This window comes from Aegilops tauschii, chromosome 2 (genome assembly GCF_002575655.3).
Source record: "Aegilops tauschii subsp. strangulata cultivar AL8/78 chromosome 2, Aet v6.0, whole genome shotgun sequence".
Taxonomy (NCBI): domain Eukaryota; kingdom Viridiplantae; phylum Streptophyta; class Magnoliopsida; order Poales; family Poaceae; genus Aegilops; species Aegilops tauschii.
In genome coordinates this window covers 389,025,611-389,047,162 of record NC_053036.3, presented here as the reverse complement: position 1 = coordinate 389,047,162, position 21,552 = coordinate 389,025,611, and the positions used below count along the sequence as shown (strand labels likewise).

The 21,552-nt window shown below is 46.3% G+C and overlaps 2 protein-coding genes across 3 annotated transcripts; one reads left to right on the top strand and one right to left on the bottom strand.

Annotated features, from left to right (window-relative positions):
• Positions 1-8,474: 8,474 nt before the first annotated feature.
• LOC109748398 (acetyltransferase At1g77540) lies at positions 8,475-9,724 on the top strand. The gene is made up of 2 exons (XM_020307428.4): positions 8,475-8,930; positions 9,467-9,724. The coding sequence occupies exons 1-2, from the start codon at positions 8,517-8,519 to the stop codon at positions 9,554-9,556; spliced, it is 504 nt and encodes a 167-aa protein (XP_020163017.1). The 5' UTR covers positions 8,475-8,516; the 3' UTR covers positions 9,557-9,724.
• Positions 9,725-10,084: 360 nt separating this feature from the next.
• LOC109748396 (F-box protein 7) lies at positions 10,085-21,196 on the bottom strand. Of its 2 annotated transcripts, XM_020307427.4 has the most exons (11): positions 20,996-21,196; positions 19,785-19,871; positions 19,551-19,657; positions 18,817-18,933; positions 18,636-18,732; positions 17,910-17,983; positions 17,705-17,758; positions 17,513-17,617; positions 10,912-10,970; positions 10,594-10,804; positions 10,085-10,459 (listed from the first exon to the last, which is right to left on the bottom strand). In XM_020307427.4, exons 1-11 carry the CDS (start codon positions 21,006-21,008, stop codon positions 10,400-10,402), a joined length of 984 nt encoding a protein of 327 aa, XP_020163016.1. In that variant the 5' UTR covers positions 21,009-21,196; the 3' UTR covers positions 10,085-10,399. The 2 variants fall into 2 exon arrangements, with proteins under 2 accessions (XP_020163016.1, XP_040255056.1); XM_040399122.3 differs by lacking the exon at positions 17,513-17,617 and having other exon boundaries at positions 20,996-21,185.
• Between the last annotated feature and the right edge of the window lie 356 nt (positions 21,197-21,552).

The following is a 21,552-nucleotide window of genomic DNA, read 5'->3' as shown; positions in this document are numbered from 1 at the left end:
TTTTTCTGTTATGTATATATGTTTTTCTTTCTTAAGTTAACGAATTTACAACAAGTCTCATACAAAAATAACTATCCCATGCCTTTCTACGATCTCTCCATATCCTCGTCACATAAAGTAATTATTGTATAATAGTTTAATTTTCCATGATTTTTTCCATTCTTGTGTGTGTATCATTTGGTGAAACTAATCCCCCGCAACATGTATGATTTGGTTGGTGAAACTCATCCCCCGCAACGCCTGCGTCTCGCGACACGAGGGAACCGTAGCCACCGTCGCTAGCTTCCTTCTCCCTCCGCATCGCCGCCCTTGAAGGGCTTGTCAGCGATAGCACGGCGCTCCAGGATGATGGCGGCATGCAGCTCCGACCCTGGTGCACTGTGGCACCCCCTCCCCCTCCACCGCGGATCCGATCTAGCGAAGTTCGGGTCTTCCTCCCTCCGATGTTGTGTCCTCCGTCCTGCTCGACATGGTGGCATGGCCTCAACCTAGTTCGAGTCTTCCTTCCTTCTACTGTTGTGTCCTCCGGCCGGCCCGACATGGTGGTATGGCCTCAACCTGCTCCTCCCCGGCCGCCCCTCGACAACACGCCCTTTTCCTCCCGTGTTGCTGCTGCTGCTTATTGGGCAAAGCCCTTGGGGTGGGCTGGTGCGGCCAGAAGAGCCGAGGTTTTGACCACCTCATATTCACCTCACATATGAATTGCATATGAAGTGTGCCGGACAATCCAAACATTTAGGATGGGTTTGGTGTTTGCATATGAAGGGTGTCGGACAGCCCAAACATTTGAGATGTTGCATATGAAGTGTGTCGGACAACCCAAACATTTAAGATAAGTTTGATGTTGCATATGAAGGATGCCGGACAGCCCAAACATTTGGGATGGGTTTGGTTGGTCCGATTTCCCGGCATTTTTAACTCACGCCAGAAGGGAAGTGGTGGGTCCGGTTGTAGATGCCCATATGACAAATCAAACAACCCAGTAAACCCTACCCAATGATCAGTGCTTTGCGCATCCTGACTGACACCAACTTTAGTTCGATGGATATATACTACGGTCGAGAATGCAATAGGATTATTCACTTTTCAGGTGAGATAGACGCCAATCTCTCACGTCTCCTGTGGCCCTAAGGCCATGGATGGGGCGCGGTGGATCCCATCTCTTGCCGGTGGGAGGGCTCCGTTTTTAGGTGCTTCTTCAAGTTTTGTAAGGGTTTATGTCCTGCTCAAGAGACGAGACGGTGGCGGCTTCTTGAAGATGGAATAAGATTTTCCCCACCTAGCCCCGTCCCAATGGTGTATCTAGCAGTTTCGACGTGTGAAAGTGTGTCTCCGACGGATCTCGCGAGATTTGATTGGTGGTTGCCTTTGGTGAATCAGCTCGGATCCGGTCTTTGTTCTTCTTTGTTCATGTATCTTCAGGTTGAATCCTTCCGATCTAAAATTATCTTTCATCGAAGGCGGTTACTGTTCTGAGGCGTTGGTCCTATGGACCTTAGCACAACGACTTCCCGACTGTCTACTACAACAAGTTGTGCCCGGCTCCGGCGAGAGAGCGGCGATGACGGCGGCGCGCCTTCAGCTCACTTCAGTGCTTGTAATCGTCGCTAGGTGGTCTATGAATCTGGATGTAAATTTTTTTATTTCTGGTGTTCGTTGTACTGCCATGTTTGAAGATGAATAGATCGACAGTTTCCCGCAAAAAAAGAGAGTAGAAATTAAAGGAATTAAGCTGCATCCGAAGAAAAGGCAGCAAAGTAGCAGAACGAGAACATCATACGAGATACACCGACAGTCCGGTTGCATCAGTGAAGACACAAGATAAGGTACAGATAGTTACATATGCCCCTGGATTAACTAACTGTTAGCCTTTCTCGGAGACAGTGGCTCCAGAACAAAGGTAAATTGTTAGAGAAAGCATATGTGCATAGTCAAAGGAGAATAAAACAACATCGGGAAAGCTTTAAGCTTATGCTAAAAGGCTACACAGCTACATCGCCACAAATGCTTCTAGCAGGCAGCAAATGTACCACGCCAAGAGCCTCTGTATTTTTGCACCAGAGCTGCTCCTTTCTCTGCAGAAGCTGCACAACCATATATCATGAGGTGAACATCTTACTTGACTAAACTGGATTGAAATGAACCAGCCAACCAATAAGTAGTTTGGTTTGGTCCAAATAAATTAATAAGTAGACAATCGAAAAGTATGCTACATGTTCGACTCAATGGAAAATGGCTTAAGACTTGCTAAACTCAAGACTTCAAGACTCCACAGAATCGTGATACACAACAATATTTTATTTTTCTTAAGACGGCAACTAATCGGGAAGAAGGAAATCTGGAAGATTAGTATAACAACTCCTAACTTGATTAATTTGCTTTGTACGACTATACGTTCCTTCAACCATCTCTGTATAATAAACAGCTGAATGCAACCCCATCCTTCTGCTATATCGATTACCAGAAGATTGAATTCCGGCAGCACGGCCAACATAATTCTGATATCTTCTTTTTTTTTAGAAAGAATTCTGATATCTTCCCATGGGCTATACTGTTAGCTATCTACGCACATAATTCTGATATCTTCTCTTCTAAATTCCAGTTCTCAGTTTTTATCTCTAGCGTCTGCTGTTTTGGTCAAGTAGTAGAATAGAACTGAACTGTAAAACCTATCACTCTCATCAAAAGATTCGTCCTCCTCACGGATTACACATACTAGGCACCAGCATGCGCTGTATAGATACAACACGACGCTGCTACCTAGTGTCCAGTTGCTCAAGCAGTTCGCCGTGGGATGCAGGTATGCGACACACTGAAATTTCACCAGGCCAGCAGTGGAATTATGCGCTAAACTGTACCCGGTCTTGGATTTTCTAAGTAAAAACAGAGCACAGTGGCATTTATCTGAAACGGGTCCTAAATTACCACACGCAAGTACATGATTCTACATCGCTCGCAAGAAGGATTAGGAATGAGGAATCGGTGACCAACCAGGAGTACTTGTCGCAGGCGCAGCCGCGGGCGGCGGCGGCGGAGGCGGCTCCTGAGGTTCTGAGACCAGCGGCGCGTACATATAGGAGTCGGACGCGAGGTACTCGGCGATCGCCTTGGCGAGTCCCGGGCCAGCCGCCACCTTGCGCCGCCGCTTCCCTGCCGCCGGCTTCGTCCGGGCGCCGAGCAGATCCTTCTTCTCCATGGATATCGCTCGCTCTAGTTGTTGGGTTTGGGGGGCTCCTTCGTGCAGAGGTTTTGCGGAGTGAGTGGGTTTGGATTTTGGATCGGTGGAGCGAAGCGGTGGGAGAGTAGAGTAGGTGGAGGAAAGGGGGTTTCAACGTGGCGGCTCTGGAGGCTTCCGTGAGCCACCGGGGCGACGCGTGGAGCTGGGGCGGTGCCCTTTGGTCGAGCGTGGTGGACATCTGGACTGGAGCCAAACGGTCGTGTAGAACTTCTGGACACGCCCGCGCTGTTTGGATTGATGTTGCTTGGGTTAGGCCGGTGGTAGTATCACATTAGTGACGCAACATATTATTTTTCTTAAAATTAGTACAGACGCAAATGCTTATACATACGAGCATACACTCATCCTTATAAACGCATACACGCACACCCTATCTCTATGAGTACCTTCGAGAGACTGAGACCGTATATCATCTTGAGATTTATGAAGTCACCATAGGCGCCTCGTCATCGACGGGAACGTCTCCTTCCACTGAAAACGCATCGCCATCACTGTCCCTCTAACTATCCAACCACAGATTGGTTCGCAGTGACACAACATATCAAAAAGTAGAAGAAAATTACAGGAAAATTGTGTGCGGAACTTTGTGTAGCATCTCATGAATATAGTATCGACTAAGATTTTTTTAAGTTTTAGTCAATTGAGATTTAGCAATTCTAACCATAAGCTAGTATCATGCATATGATGCTAGACTAGTATTTTAGATGTGCTTATCTAGAGTAGTACTACCTCTGTCCTGGTTTATTGGTCCCCATCATATTCTGTGCCAAATTTTGACCATAAATTTAACTAACAAAATGTTCATGCATGTCACCAAAAGTTATATCATTGAAAACTATGTTCAAATACAAATCCAGCGATATAATTCTTTTAACATGCATTAACATTTTGTGTTAAATATTACGTTAAAATTTGGTACAAATTTCAAAGTGGACCAATAAATCAGGGCGGAGGTAGTAGTACATTATTTATTATGATACGGTGCTCAATTTTTTTATTTAATTCTATGTCACATTATTAAAATTGTCTAGTTGACATGCATGATACTAGGTATGATATTTTCATCATAGGTAGACTTAGTCTTCTGTTCAAGGGGCTCTTTATTATATTTGGCGATCTTTGCTGAGAGGGAGGTCCCAAAAAGCTTGCCCTATTCATGAGTAAATATTTCATATTAGCCTCATTAGATTTTTGATCTTCCTCTGTATATCCAGACAATAGATAGAAAGATAAACTGGATAATTCTAGAGCTACAAAGATGGTTATTATACTAATTAGCAACACATAAAAACATTCCCCTTAGAGAAGCCATCAACCGTCTGATGAAAAGCACGGATCTCAAAGCACATGAAGTAGCAACGTCATGTTTTTTACGTTCGTTTGTGGGCTTCATCGACGCAAACATGTTGACGAATCTACACCAACCTTATCACTTCACAATCGTTCTCTCCCTTTTCCCCAATTTCCATTTTGTGAGACGAAAGCGGCGAGATGAGAGTGTGAGACCACTCCTCACTTATATCATCGGTGGGCTGCACCGAGGGCGGCATGCTAGACGGCGTGTTGGCGGAGTTGGTTTGGGCACGGGGGGTGGCGCACTGGTGTTGCCGCTGTTGATTTCAGCAACGAGGCGGATTGCGTTGACGGGTGCGTGCGGTAGTCGCGGCGGCGAGGCTCCTCACTGCTTTGCTCGCGACGGTGGTGGCGGGCATGGCGGTGAAGCTCGATTTTGGACGAGCTGGACGCGGCGGTTCCCTAGTCGTGGACGAAGAGGATGATGTGGCGCCGTCGGGGGCGGAAGGGCATGCGGAGGCCAAGCGCGTTTTGCGGGTCCACTCTCTCCTTCTCCATCTCCCTCCCCTACCTATCTCTATCCTTCCTCTCCCTCTCTTTCTGCTCATCTTCCCTCTCTCCCTCATTCGGTTAGTCCCGGAGGCCGAGCGCCATGGCCGCATCAGTGAGCTCCTGGACATCGTTGTGGTAGCCTCCTAACATGCTTGTAACGAAAACTTAATTATATTTTTTTTGGCTGAATTGGGATGAGAAAATTGATGCATGTTTGAAGATTTTTTTTGTTAAGAATATATAGCATTTTTGTGTTCATATTGCCTAGCAATTCCTTTAGCCCTCATTTGGTAGTTTCAGTCCTCGGTGATTTGTGGTTATGCATTTGATAGTTTGTTTCAAACTTCATGGCAAAATTGTCACCACCATGCAGGAGAGGCGCATCAGTTTTTATGAACAACTCAAATGAAGAAACATTGTGGTTAGTACTTAGCACTAGGGCACATGGCAATTATAGCAAGATAAATGTAAAGCACGTGACAAAACATGAACCGTATCTACCTAGATGTCAAGATTCACCATCCATAAGCATGCCCGTTTTGTTTATTTTAATGTGTCCCATGGCATTGGCAATTTGTTCAATTTAACAATGTGTCCCATGGCATTTTAGCGTTTGTCCCCATGTCAAAAATATATTGTAGGAACATTTTCGTGGAGAATATAACAATTATACTGTATTCCCTCTGTTTCAGAATATAAGGTGTATCAATTTTCGTGCAAGTCAAATGTGTCTATGTTTGACCATGATTGTAGAACAAAGTATCAATATTTGGGATATAAAATAAATAAAATGTGAAAATTCTTTTCATGATAGATCTAATGATACAAATTTTGTATTATATATGTTAACACTTTTTCTCTAAAAAGTTGATCGAACATGTGCTGCTTTGACTTTTGAAAAACCTAATACATCTTATATTTTGAAACGGAAGGAGTGTATAACATCCAATTCCTTTTTCTTTTTTTAATTCTTAGCATGTTTTTGTAGAATCAATCCCCTAAATTTTGATATGTTCCCATAGAAATAGTTGCCATCTTTTCTGAAAGAAACAAATCCCCTAATGCTACTTTAGTGTGTACATTGTAGTTTTTTTTCCCCAAAATTTACCATATGTTCATTAGAGAACAAGTTCCTAAATTTGTCATGTATTTTTTTATCATAGGTAGCATGAAATTGTTATCTTCCGGACCATGGGAAAATTATTTATAAGACAACGGTAGTTTCATCATATGCAGCACGGAAATTTAATCTACTTCGGACCATGGCATTTTTATCATATGTAGCATGGCATATTTAAAAAGTAGACCCTTGAATTATCATTTGTAGCATGAAATTTTTAAAATTAGACCATGGCATTTATATCGTAGGTAGCATGGCATTTTAAATAGTTAGACCATGTCATTTTATCATTTGTACTATGGCATTTTTTATTTAATTAGACCATGACTTTTTTTATAATTTTTGTAGCATGACTTTTTTTTATTAATTAGACCATGGCATTTTATTAAATAGACCATGACATTTTTAATAATTAGACCATGACATTTTTATCATTTGTAGCATGACATTTTTATTTAATTAGACTGTGGTATTTTTGTATCATTTTGTAGCATGGCATTTTTTATTTAATTAGACCATTGTAGTTTTATCATTTTGTAGACCATGGCATTTTTATTAAATAGACCTCGGCATTTTTGCCATGACCCTTAATTGAAAATGTTCTAGGGACCATGGAAATTTTGTTGTAAATTGTCACGACATTTTTCTAAAATGTTCTAGGAACCACGACATAATTTTAGAGAAACTTTTGTATTTAGTTCTCATGGCAATTGCTTTTTGATTTTTGCTTACTTCACATGGCATTTTAAATAGAGAAACCTTTTGTAATTACTTCATATGTTTTTCCCACAATCATGGCAAATTTAAAGATTGTGCGTTCTTATTTTTTGTAGTCATATGGTATTTTTGCATGTTACCTATAATGGCAAAAATATGTGTATTTTTCTCCTGTTTAAAGTTTTTTCCATGTGTTTTTTTCTAAAAAACTAGTTTTTGTGATATGTCATGTCATTTTTATATCCGCATCATGGCATTCATTTTTAAGGCCTGGTATTTTTTTACTCCCACTCGGACTTGGGCTTTTTTCAGTCCATTTATGTTTGGCTTCCATACAAAGAGGGGGGCACGTTGGAAGAATTTCATAGCAAACTAAAAGATACGCCGACTCCTACACTCATGGGCGAACGTCTCGTTCGCGTTGGCGTTCCCCTGTGGGGAATGTCAGCTAGATATTCATGTCCTTATTATTAGATGGTCCCAATAAATAATTATTGGAAGAGATTTATTGAAGATTATGTTGGAGGCATCGTTTAATAATCCTAAAAGTTTTGCTCGCATTTGTCAGCTTCTTCCTTCCTTCACGTTAAAGCTTGCTGGAGAACTTGCCGGAGAATCTATCTTAGGGGGAGTCATGGCCCATTATCTATCTTAGGGAGGAGACATGATCCCATTATCTATCTTAGGGGGTTGGGATACAGGGGATTGTGGGAGTTGTTTTCCAATCCGGCGGGGCTTAAAGTGATGGCTGGGGCGGCGACTAGCACGGCGGTGGGGAGGTAGAGGGGAGGGCGGGCGGCGTTGGGGCAGGCGGTTAGGCCTCGACTGACCGGCGGCTTCGCATGGAAGAAGAAGCCGGAGGTAGAAGATGAACAACGCGCGATTCGTTTTCAACCGTTGGATAAAAGTCTAAAGGTTCTAGTACAAAGTTACTGATTGACTTATATTTGCAGGTACCTGATTTATAGTCGGTCCCGTAATCCAATTATGCACGCACGTGCTGTCACGGACTTAGATTTTGTATGAGGCAATTCCGCTCTGTTTTTTGCTTTCTTGGGCTGAGCAAGCCATGTCATACTAACTGACTACTCACAGCCAAACCAACTTATGATCGAATGGTTAGGATAACAATGATATTTTTATCTACCAAAGTTTAAGTATTAGACTTGATATTGATGTTTTTATTTTCTAAATTTATTTCAGGCCTTTTAGCGATGTGCGTTCATTGACAGGAGATTTTTTTCATCGACTATGAAGACGTTTTGACGATTTTATCAATTTTAGACTAGCCATAATGGATAGTAACATAGATTAGTAACATGCATATGTTACTACCTCTATAGTGGGAAGTAACATATGTATGGAACACTTCATTTATTAGGCTATAGACACATCTTATTTTGATATGTGTGATGTTACTCATACTAGTAGTTTATTGCATGTCATATCATCTATTTAACCTAGATATATGTAATGTTACTATCTATATTACTCACACTATAGATAGTTTTAAAAATAATATACCGGCTCAATCTTTTAGAGTTGCTCGTAAGGACAGTATGTTCGTGTATGTTATAGAAGTGAGTGCGCGTGCGTATGTACTATAAGACTAGAAAAACTGACGCACTCACGGGTCGCAACACCAGAAACAAAAAATACTTGTACAACCAAAAGAAAACAAAAACACGAACACAAAATCACAGCGCGATGGCAAACGACGAGCGCGGCGCCGGCGAGCGTGGAGCGGCGGAGGACAGCGTCGTGTGGAGGGAGGAGGCGGGGAAGTTCGAGACGCCCGACGGCGAGGCCTTCCTCCGGTACCGCCTCGTCGCCCAGCCGCGCGCCTCCTCCGGCCGCGGCGGCGCGTCCCCGGCGGCGATGAACATGGTGCACACGTACGTGCCCGGGAGCAAGCGCGGGCAGGGGCTCGCCGCGCGCCTGTGCGACGCCGCCTTCGCCCACGCGCGGCGCCACGGCATGCGCGTCATCCCCACCTGCTCCTACATCTCGGTACGGTCACCCCTCTTCCCTTTCCTCTGCCCCCGAAGACCAAATAAGCTCTTGCTCTATCTGCCCCCAAAACAATTGAAGGCTCTATTTGTGGTCTATTTGTGTCTTAGTTTTTTTTTTTTTGCTTCTTGTTGCTGTATTATATATTTATGAGAGTTTAGATATGACATCTTAAAAAACATCTAGATGTGAATTAGTCAAACTGAAAATTGAAACGGGGTCGTGATTGATTTCTCGGTAGCGATAAGCAAAATAGAAATCCTGATTATAAGTGTTCTCGCGTAGACTTGCGATTCGAGATTTAGGGGATTTGATCTTTTTCAGGTGAGCATTTTTATCTGGGCCATAACTTCAGCTACAGCTCTGCTCTGTCCACATGAACATTCTATTCGAAGATCTCCATTTTCGAGCTAATTGTCCTTCGGCTCGTCTCAAAACAAGTTGTTGAACTGCTTGGGAGCTGCAATCTGCAATCGTCTCAACATTTTTATTCTTCGGGCTGTTGCTGACCCTGACGCCTGTTCCCTGAACTGCAGGACACGTACCTCCCTCGCAATCCGGCGTGGAACGATCTTGTCTACAAGGCTGACGAGCCCAAACGCAGCAGCACCAGCAGTAGCATGTAGAACAAGTAAATCCTGTGCTCACCTCAAAAGCTGTGGGTGTGCACAACTGCTATGTTAGTGTATCACTGAATAATCAGTTGCCCAATTGATCAACCATGGCGACGCGCCCCTTGTAAGCCCTACGTCGCTGCGACTATTGAGCTTAAGATTCATGGCATTCATGTAAAAGCATCAAGCGGTCGATGTTAGGACATTGATGCTGAACGCAAAACAGGTCTTCGTTTTCATCCGTGTACAAGCATCGGTACACCGGAAACACATATCGGCGGATGCTTTCATGGTTCAGGCCCAAGTTTCATGATATTTTCGACGGACAACCACACACACACACATATTCGGCAGCGAAATAGTGTTCAGATTCACGGAAATACTGAAACATGTCAAAACTATAAAACAGTCTGCTGTGGTTTTCACATGATATCATTTGCCAGCCACGAGAATTATGCAATACTACAAGGGATACATGTAATTATGCATAACTTTGTAGAGACACCCTGATACCATTTGCCAGACTTGAGAATTGTGGAATACTGCAAATGATACCCATAATTATACATAACTCGGTTGTTACACAAGGGTGCCTCCACCCGTTTCGATATGGTGTTTATTTTCTGGCCCACTTTATACCAGGAACATACATAGCATATACTCGTATAATACAACATGCCTTCAACCCGAAAAGGAAACAAGACAAGTACTGTGTATGTACATATCGTTCCAACATGAACAAGGTACGGAACGAAATAAGCCGGTCCTCTACATCCGCATCATAATATCAGCCTGTGATGAGATTATCGACCATCTCCATTACCAATCATCGTGGTTGCCTTTAGGAGGTGCTGCTCACCCAGGGACAAAGTAATCCATCTTCTCCACCGGCAGGTTTAGCACTGAAGTATCAGCCTGAAAAAAGCAAGTCTTCAGTTAGTTATATTCACTATGCCTGGCATAGAAATTCAGATCACACAAGGTCCAGCTAGCCGCTCCAGTGACAAATGAATAGCATAATCCACTTAGTCATAGATCATATGGCATACCTCCTCAAATGGAACAAACACAAAGGGAGTCAAACCCCTGCTGTGGGAAACAGCAGGCACATCTGGGTCATGCGTCTCGTTCTCCTCCCAGTCCTCAACAAGTTCAAGTATGTTGCCTTTCCAGTTTCCCAGTTCGGTCCCATTCACCCCGGTGGTTAGGATCTTTAAGACATCCAACCTGTTATTTGCGCCAATTGTAGTGCCTCTAACCCTGCGGAATGTTAGTGCAAAATTAGGTAAGGCGGTCAGTACCAACACCAATAAAGAAATTCAAGTCAAAATACCTAAAGACCCATAGAGAAATTCAAGTCAAAATACCTAAGGCGCATCCTAACAAGTGTGTACCGATGCCCAGGATATAGGAGTGCCATTTCTATCTGCATGCAAGAAAGAGAAGCTAATGTTAGCAAGTGATGGTGCCATGTGGGGCCAGCCCTATAGGCGTAAGGGACCTGCACGGGCCGGCCCTGCACCTGCCTAAAGATATGTCCTAGTTTAATTACAGTCTTTTTAGATTAGGAGTCTGGGTATTAGTTGGAAAGGTTTAGTCCCGAAGAAGGTTACCCTGCCAACACCCAATTGTAATAGGAGTCTTAGTCTGGTCTTGTAATTAGGCTATACATAGCCAGCCCTTGGATCAATAAACGCAAGCAGAATATCCTACAACCTCTCCTCCCTTGCTCCTGCGCCACGGCGCCCCTCCTCACCCCCTTCTCCAACCATAGGCAAGCGAGGGCCTCGCCCTCGTCGTCCTACCAACCACGACTACAACCTGCGCGGCAATCAGCCGGGCCGTGACAACTTGGTATCAGCTTCCTCCTTGATCCCAGCGGCCATGTCTCCGCCACCGCCGCCGGCGCCTCTACCGCAAACCCTAGCAGACCTCGCGACCAAACAGCACGAGGATCATGAGGCCGTGGTCGCCACTTTGAACAGCCTCTCGGAGGAGAACCACACTGCTCGGACAGAGCGCGCCGAGGACCGCGCCACCCTCGTCCATCGCCGCGACACTCAAAACCCTCCAGGACCAGCTGGCGGACACGTCACAGCAGCAGCGCGCGCAGAACCTGGCCCTCCTTCGGCTGGAAGGCAAGGGCACGCCTCAATTGGGTGGTACCGGGTTCCTGCGGCCCCCAGATGCGCCATGCCGCCATCCCACACCGGGGCCCCGGCCGATCCAGGGGATAGGGCTCCGCGCCTCTACAAGATTGATTTTCCCCTCTTTGACGGGGCCAGTGATCCACGGCCGTGGCTGACACGTTGCAATCTCTTCTTCCTCGGGCAGAGTCGGATAAGACTTGGCTCGCCTCATACCACCTCACCGATGTCGCCGCATTATGGTATGGCCACCTCGAGACTAAGCTGGGCCAGCGGCCGTCCTGGACCGAGTTTCAAAAACTGATCGCCAACCACTTCGGACCGCCGACCCGCGCCAACCCCTTTGGCGAGCTGATCTCCACCCGCCGCTCCGGCACCTTGGCAGAATACTCCAAGCGCTTTCTAGAGAATCTCTCTCGGGTGCGCCCCATTGCTGACGACAATGAGCGGGATATCTTCACCAACAACTTGGGCGAGCCTATGAAAACTCAGGTCGAGATGCTGAAACCGGCGACTTTGGACGCAGCAATGGACTTAGCAATCTCCTTTGAGCACCTCAATACTGTCACCAGCACCGCGACCACTCCGGGCCGGCCCAACCGTCCACTCCGCCCCATGGCTGCACCTACTTCGGCCTTGCCGGACTCCTCCAACTCCACGCCCGCGCTCATCTTTAAGCGACTCACGCCCGCCGAGATGGATGAACGGCGCGCTAAGGGTCTCTGCTTCAATTGTGACGAGAAGTTCGCGCGGGGCCATCGCTGCTAAAAGTGCAAGTATCACTTAGATTATATTTTGGTGTGATGACAATGTGGTTAGTGGAACTAATGTTGGTTGCTAAAGTTTATCTCAGGACGTTGGTTCCAAGGTGTCCATTGATGGAGGTGTGCGACCCCCCAGTCCAAAAAGATCAAAGGCGTGGTTACCGGCGACTCGAAGGTTTTTCGTTTTGGTTCGATTTGAGTCGTAGGTGAAACCGCACTATCAAGAGGGGTCTTCGTGGAATTAGTGTCGTGTGGGAATGCCTCCAAGACAGATACACCAGCCCTCCTACACCTCCTCAGATATTCCACTTCTTGTGTGCTTTGCCGTGGTGTCCTGTGATGGTTCATTAGAAATCTTCTGGACACCCCGTGTGCACGGGGTCTCTGACCCCGTGTGCACGGGGTAGTCAGAATATTTCTGGACACCCCGTGCGCACGGGGCTGACTTGGCCCGTGCGCACGGGGTACCTCGAAACTCACTGGACACCCCGTGCGCACGGGGCTGACTTGGCCCGTGCGCACGGGGTCCAACGGGCAGAAATCCCCTCCCGGCCAAGAACACTATATAAGCCCCCTTCTTCCTCCTCCATCCTTTAACCCTAATGTCTTGTTGAGCTCCTCCATTGCTACACCCCATTTTGCTCACTACTCTCAATCCCTCCACCCAATCTTGTTGAAACTTTGGGGATTGGGAGAGCAAGACCCGATCTACACTTTGACCAAACCAAATCGCATTCCCCGCAACATTCATCCACCATGACTTGTTACTCTTGGAGCTTGGGCTCCTAGGCGGTTAGAGGTTCCTCCGGAAGCTTCCTTGCTTGTGGTGTGCTCCAGAGAAGTTTGTAAAGGTGTGGTGGTCGCCTTCAAGACCAACCCCGAGTGATTCGAGGCTCATCCGTTGGGGGTGACTCGAAGGAGATTACGGTGAGCCTTCGGTGGCGTTCCGCAAGCTTTGGCTCCGGCACCGCTCCAAACGGAGAGTAGCTCTTCCCCAAGGAAGAGTGAACTTCGGGATAAAATCCGCGTCCTCGTCTCACTTGTGGTTAATCCTTTCCCGCACTTTACTTAGCCTTGTATGCTTGTTGGCTTGCTAATTAGTTTGTTGCCTAGCATATTTAGCTTAGAGCTTGCTTGTCATATAGGTTGTGTTCACCTAGTTGCATATCTAGTGAACCCTTTTTATCCGCTAAGCCTTAAAATTGACAAGAAAGAGTAAAATTTGTAGTCTCCTATTCAACCCCCCCCCCCCCCTCTAGTCGACCGTATCGATCCTTTCAGCTGCAAACGGCTGTTCTATATTCAATCCGCCGACGCCGAAGAGGAGCAGTTTGAGGATTTCCAGGAAGCACAAATCTCACTCTTGGCTGTTACCGGAATTCCCACCAGCGACACAATGCAGGTCACTCTTCGCATCGGGGACCGTGACTTGGTCGCCTTGCTTGATTCAGGCAGCACTCATAACTTCATCCACGAAGAGTTGGCCACCATCGTCGGGCTGCCTTTCTCCTCCAATCATCGTTTGGGAGTCACGGTCGCTAATGGCGATAAGGTGACCTGTCAAAGACTCCTTCAGCAGGCTGCGATCACCATTGACAAGGAGCGTTTCGTTGTTGATCTGCATGCCATTCCATTGGGCGGGTTCGACATTGTCCTCGGTACACGATTCCTCAAAACTCTTGGGCCAATTCTCTAGGATTTCACCACGCAGTGGATGTCGTTTTGGCACTCGGATCACCGTGTGGAGTGGTCGGGCCTCGGCTCCCTCGGACGTCCTGCCCACCTACACGCGTGCGAAGGCAAGGAACTTCTGGACAGCCTGCTGGCCACTTTCACCGATGTTTTCGCCGACCCACAGGGCCTGCCGCCGCAGCGCGCACATGACCATCATATTCATCTTATTCCTGGGACACCGCCGGTTGCTGTCCGTCCCTACCGCTACCCAACGATTCAAAAAGATGAACTAGAGCGCCAATGTTCAGAGATGCTAGCTCGCGGTCTGATCCGTCCTAGTTCTTCTGCATTTTCATCCCCCGTTCTACTCGTCAGAAAGGCCGACGAGACTTGGCGTTTCTGTATCGACTACCGTGGTCTCAACCTTGTCACCATCAAGGGCAAGTTTCCAATTCCTGTTGTCGATGAACTTCTGGATGAACTCAAGGGCGCCCGCTTTTTCACCAAACTGGATCTCCGGTCGGGTTACCACCAGATTCGGATGGCCCCTGAGGATATCCACAAGACGGCCTTCCGCACACATGAGGGCCTCTTTGAGTTTGTAGTGATGGCCTTTGGTTTGACAAATGCCCCAGCGACGTTCCAAGCACTCATGAACGACGTCCTCCGTCCCTACCTTCGTCGGTTTGTGCTTGTGTTCTTCGATGATATCTTGATCTACAGCTCGTCCTGGTCAGATCACCTACGTCATGTCAAGCTCGTTTTGGAGGCTATGCGCACACATCAACTGTTTCTCAAGCGCTCCAAGTGTTCCTTTGGGGAGGAAACCATGGCTTATCTGGGACACGTCATCTCCGCTGCAGGAGTTGCCATGGACAGCGACAAGGTTCTTGCTGTGGTAGACTGGCCGGTTCCGCGCACCATCCGTGTTGTGCGTGGTTTCTTAGGACTGGCAGGATACTACCGCAAGTTCATCCGGGATTTTGGCACCATTGCAGCTCCCCTCACGGCACTCCTCAAGAAAGACGGATTTCTTTGGACGCCTGCAGCGACTATTGCCTTTGAAGCCCTCAAGAAAGCTCTTACCACAGCCCTGTGCTTCAGCTGCCGGATTTTGCTGTTTCATTCATTGTGGAGTGTGATGCATCTGGATCTGGTTTCGGGGCAGTCCTGCATCAAGGTGGCGGCCCCATTGCCTATTTCAGCAAAACCATCGCTCCGCGTCATGCTTCTCTCGCCGCTTATGAGCAGGAGCTCATTGGTCTGGTGCACGCCGTGCGCCACTGGCGGCCCTATCTTTGGGGACGTGCGTTCGTCGTCAAAACTGACCACTACAGCCTAAAGTTTTTGCTGGACCAACGCCTCGCTACCATTCCACAACATCATTGGGTGGGCAAACTGTTGGGGTTCGACTTCACGGTGGAATATAAACCAGGTCGCCAAAACATCGTCGCCGATGCTCTTTCTCGCCGTGATGCTCCTGCCGGCCAGGCACTCGCCATATCCGGGCCTTCTTTTGATCTGTTTGAAGCTCTCCGTCAGGCTGCACACACGGACCCGGCGCTTGTCACTTTCCGGGAACAACTAGAATCTGGTGAGTTAGGACAGCCTTGGGCTCTTGTTGATGGTGTTGTTACCTTCCAACAGCGGGCTTATGTACCACCCGCGTCGCCGCTGCTCGGGGAGGTCCTGGCTGCAGCCCATGATGCGGGCCATGAAGGTATCCAGAAGTCACTTCATCGTCTTCGCCGGGATTTCCATCTGCCGCAAGCAAGGGCCGCACTTCAGCAGTATATTCATGCTTGTCAGGTTTGTCAACGCAACAAGACGGAGCAGCTTCATCCAGCCGGCTTATTGCAGCCCTTGACAGTGCCCTCTCGTGTCTGGGAAGACATATCCATGGATTTCATTGAGGCACTTCCGAAGGTGGGCGGCAAAAGTGTGATACTGACCGTTGTGGACCGTTTCTCCAAGTATGCGCATTTCATCCCCTTGGCGCATCCGTACACTGCGGAGTCTGTTGCTAAAGCCTTCTTCTCCAACATTGTCCGACTTCATGGGTTTCCCACATCCATCGTTTCGGACAGGGATGTGGTTTTCACTTCGGGCTTTTGGAAGGCTCTGTTTGCCACCGCGGGGACACGCTTGCACATGAGTTCGGCCTTCCATCCGCAGTCTGATGGGCAATCTGAGGCTGTCAATCGCGTCATCACCATGTACCTCCGTTGCATAACTGGGGATCGCCCACGGCAGTGGCTCCAATGGTTGCCTTGGGCAGAGTACTGCTACAACACTTCGTACCACTCAGCGTTGAAGGACACGCCTTTCAGGGTGGTTTATGGACGGGATCCCCCCTCATTCCGGGACTATACGCCGGGCGAGATTCGCAATCAGGCGGTGGAACGGCAGATCGTCGACCGCGATCAGTTCTTACACGACATCCGTGAGCGTCTCCTTCAGGCAGCACAACAGTACAAGCATTACTATGATGATAAGCATCGGGCCCTTTCTTTTGATGTTGGAGAGTGGGTTTGGCTCCGTCTTCAGCACCGGCCGGCGGCATTCCTTGGAGTAGGCGCCAAAGGGAAATTGGCTCCCAAATATTATGGGCCTTTCAAAGTCCTCGCTAAAATCGATACGGTTGCTTACCGTTTGGAGCTGCCCCCACGCGCCCGCATTCACAATGTTTTCCATGTCAGGGTCCTGAAGAAGTACCATGGCCCACCGCCGGAAGTTCCGCCGATGCTTCCACCTCTGTTTCAGGGTCGAGTGCATCCAACCCCTGTCCAAGCATTGCGTGCTCGTATTGCCCGCGGTATCCAACAGGTGCTCATTCACTGGGAGGGCCAGCCGGCGTCTGCTGCTTCATGGGAAGATGTTACAACCTTCCGCGAACGTTATCCAAGCTTCCAGCTCGAGGACGAGCTGTTTCAGAATGGAGGGGGAGATGTCATGTGGGGCCAGCCCTATAGGCGTAAGGGACCTGCACGGGCCGGCCCTGCACCTGCCTAAAGATATGTCCTAGTTTAATTACAGTCTTTTTAGATTAGGAGTCTGGGTATTAGTTGGAAAGGTTTAGTCCCGAAGAAGGTTACCCTACCAACACCCAATTGTAATAGGAGTCTTAGTCTGGTCTTGTAATTAGGCTATATATAGCCAGCCCTTGGATCAATAAACGCAAGCAGAATATCCTACAACCTCTCCTCCCTTGCTCCTGCGCCACAGCGCCCCTCCTCACCCCCTTCTCCAACCATAGGCAAGCGAGGGCCTCGCCCTCGTCCTCCTACCAACCACGACTACAACCTGCGCGGCAATCAGCCGGGCCGTGACAGATGGACACTGGACAGTGCCCAAGAATGGATAGACAGTCCTCAATTTTTCACCTGGCCATCCCCTGACAGTGTATAGTCACCTTTAAACACACTATCGCCTTTTGATGCTCGGAGATGCATGCACTTGACAACATCTTTAACTTTCTGTGGGGAAATCTGCTCATTGCAGGAAAGCAGAAAATCAAATGATGTTTCACAAACAATAATCATATTGTTCACCAAAAAAAAGGTTCAAATAGGAACCTTGTACAGGAACTTCCCGGTTGGAAAAAATCTCAAGTAACGGTAGTAGCAAACCTGAAGTCAAAAGAAAAATATTAGTAATGAAACTAACTTGGAAACGATAGGAAAAATCAATAATATAACCTAATGAACAGAGTATGTAGAGGCAAAATGTCTTAAAATAGACAATAATTCCTTGAGACATAAACAGAGAGTAACACCATACCACATTGACAGTTTTCTTGAACTGCCATTCTGTAATTCCAGTATGAATATATGTGTTTCTACTAACATAAAGACCTGGAGAAGCAGCAAGTATCAAACATCAATGCAAAGATAACACAGCCAGAATAACAAATGCTCTAGCAAACACATAAATAACAAGACATTAAGGAAATTGAAGCAACGCCTTTCAGCTGGTCTTTGGTGAAGTATTTACCAGGAAACTGCAACCATCTATACAATAGGATAAGTTCATAGTGAAATCAACACTAACACATAATAACCTAAATGATGAAGAAGAGTGGGACCACTGACCACTATCAGCAACCTAATATACCTTTAATAGCATGCTCACTAGAGGCCATACTAACATATCTATGTTGCACTAGAAATATGTCATTAAGCCCCACAGCTCAAGTGTGTAAAGAAAAAAAGAGTTAGATATAGTGCTCTGAATCTAAATAGCACTTTATAAAAATTTCCTATTTATTGCACAATAACTGACACAGAAATATCTGGAAAGAACTTCCACGAATCCTACTTGGTTTTCATGGTGACTAAGTTACTGAAATAAGAAATAATTGGAATTTCCTAGGCCACATCTGGTCAGGTTGAACAGATTAAAAAACAACGAAATTAACCTTCAAAGCAATTTTCCTGTTCAAATCAATGTGATTTTACAATGCACCATATCATATAATCGAATGCAGAACTGCTACTTGATATTTACCATCAATTCGGATTCTTGGTCTCTGCACCCACATTTTCCTCCAGGAAGAATCATATAATGACTGCACCATCCTGAAGTTTGCCTCTATTCCATTCCTCTTTATATAAAAATAAAAAAGTCAGGTGTTTGAGAAACACGACGAGTGTGAACACTAAATACTAAAATATATATGCATAGTAACCTGCCAAGTTTTCAGGCAAGCATTCCGCCACAAAGTAGGATTGCGTGTAGTATATTTCCACTTGCGGCAGACACAAGCAGCCCTCCCTAAAGTATATGGGCTCATTCTCCCAAAGATCTGTTGAGAATATTGCCACAAAATAGTTAAGCAAAGCATTATGACATTGATTACTATAATCTTGCCACAAAGCTCATAAGCGAAGCAATATGGATTAACTACTGTGATCTAATATTATAAAAAAAATCTCGCACTGATGTCATGATAGAATGAGGCACCAAGTGATATTAAATTGTGTTCATGCCAATATGTTGTGATATGCTGACTTGTAAAGTAATATTCACTCAAGAGAAAAGACAATACAGGTACTTTTTCGATGCCGAGGATATGCTTACCTTTCTTTCGTACTTATTTCGAAAATTGACATGGTCTTGAATAAAATCATTTGACTGGTACTTTTTCTAAATATATCTTAGCAAAAAGAAAAACAATACAGGTACTTTTGATGGCAAATCCATTTATATCATTACCATGTTACAAATCTAACAGTTATGCTTATCTTAGGGGTCTGAATTTCAAAAGCTCGACCGCACACATTTTCAAACAATACCTATTTGAGAACAGGTGCGGTACACAACTAAAACCCAGTTAATGATTTAGCAATTAAACTGCATGCATCAAAATTCAAAAGGATGGTAAATGGTGTCAATTAGCAAATACAAATAGGTAATCATCACCTCGATAAGCAGTTCATCAGGTAAGCACTGGTGAATGAGTGCCAGATCCGGCGTACTGGTCAAACTGTTGAACGGTGACACTGGTGGAACTCTTATTCCATATAGTTCTGTGAACAAAATCAACAGCAGAACACACAAAGCTCGTAAATCTTCCATTATGCTAAAGCTAATGGCCATGTCATTGACCAATGCAAATGAGAGTAGGGCCAAGCAACCACTTAATGTTGTACTTACTCAACCATGGTCTATCTGTTGAAATATATCCCGTGCTTCTTAGATGATCAAATGAGTTAAACTCTGGGCGAATATCAATGGAGATATCTGCATGAGAAGACAGAGATGTATCACATAACATTTCCAAAGTGATGACTTATCCAAAATTCTGCAACAAAAATAAAGAGGCCTGAAAGTATGATAGTTTCTGCATGCAAACAAACATTCTCGGTTACAATTGGACTAGCAGCAGGAAATGAATTTTTGGTCTAGCTCAGCAGCCTCTGCTTAAAATTCTGAATATTAATCAACAATCGCCTCTTTATTGCCCTTGGTGGATGTACTTCTAGGTTCTAACAGAAGTTATACCGATGTTGTATCGCTATGCTTTGTTGAGTGCCCATTTGGATTCTAGCCATTAGTAGAGGCAGTCCATCTGCCTTGACCAAAATTGCTTCCAAGTTTCTGCTTAGGTAGTGTCTGGATTAAGATAGAGAATGTAAATATGATGGTTGATGGGAGTGGGAGTACAGGCCATTTGGTGGCATAACCGCATAACTGATGATCATCTAATTAGTCTGGTTCAACAAAGGAATGCTTTTCTAGACCGTTAAACCGTTTATTGGACTACTCCGAGTGGTTGAGATGTGATACAACATCTGGCATAAAATGGGACAAATCAATCAATGATAGCCCTAACGAAACTAGTAGCAAATTTACCAAATGGATGTAAGCAAAACTCAAGCGGTATATATAAAATAAGACACAGAAATCCAATATGAAGAGAAACCGAAAAGAAACCTCCAACCATTAGACACACAAGATCAACAGCACGGAAACCCAATCCGCCAACCTAAGCTACCCTAAACAAATTTGTCGGGTGCACGCCCAGCTCGGCAGGTTAGGTGCCTAGGAGCAACAGCTCTTCACAGATGCCACAAAGCCGAATCTAATGGTGGATTGGCTAGGGCACTGGGGTGAGAGGGGAGAGGCGGATTCGCTCGGACAGAGGAGGAGAGGGGCTGAGCGAGGGCCTCTTCCTCGCCGCGAGGCGCCGGCGCTCGTGATTGCGGCAGCCTCCCGCGCCCGGAGGAGGGAGAATCCGACACGTCGTGCTGAACAACGAATACGGCTGCTGATCCCTTTCGAAAACGAACGAGGTAGAGTAACAAAAATCCCCAAAAACTATCCGCGCGAGTCCATGAATTCGAAGGGAATGAGGGAATGAATACCTGGGGAAGCCATGGGGAGCCAAAAATTCGGAGGAATCGGAGCGGTGAATGGTATTGGCGGGCGCGTGGGCGTTCGAGAGGGGACGACGAACAGAGGGGAGGCTCGCGGCCACCGGGGAGACAGGCCGTGTCTCTCTTCTCCTGCTGCATTATTTACAGCCACAGAAATTTGTTTCTCAGAACTGTAATCACGTGGTGCACCCGGTCAGTTCCATCCTTTTTTTGCAAGATGACGTGTTATACAGCTTACCCGATCTATTTTGGACCTCCTTTTTTTTACGAAAAGGACCTCCAAACTATATTAAACCAAGCCAGTGGTGCAAAGCACCCCCACACGAAAGAAAATTAGCCGACCAACCACACATCCAACACGGGATGAGGGCGCGCCGCTACTGTCGTTGCTGCCACTCCCACACAGGGGCGACGCGATCTTGAAACCTCTGACGGATTGAAACACGGACGGGAAGTCACCAACCTCGGTCGAAGACCATCACACTGAAAGAAGGAAGAACGGCCATCGGTTGACCACGCCGGCAAAAACATAGTTCAGAGATCCA

Coding starts and splice junctions, on each gene's coding strand:
- LOC109748398 (XM_020307428.4), top strand. CDS start 8,517: ATGTACTATAAGACTAGAAAAACTGACGCACTCACGGGTCGCAACACC. Junction 8,931..9,466: donor CCACCTGCTCCTACATCTCG/GTACGGTCACCC, acceptor CCTGAACTGCAG/GACACGTACCTCCCTCGCAA.
- LOC109748396 (XM_020307427.4), bottom strand. Junction 17,759..17,909: donor TCAAGAAAACTGTCAATGTG/GTATGGTGTTAC, acceptor TTTTGACTTCAG/GTTTGCTACTACCGTTACTT. Junction 10,460..10,593: donor TGTTTGTTCCATTTGAGGAG/GTATGCCATATG, acceptor TGCTTTTTTCAG/GCTGATACTTCAGTGCTAAA.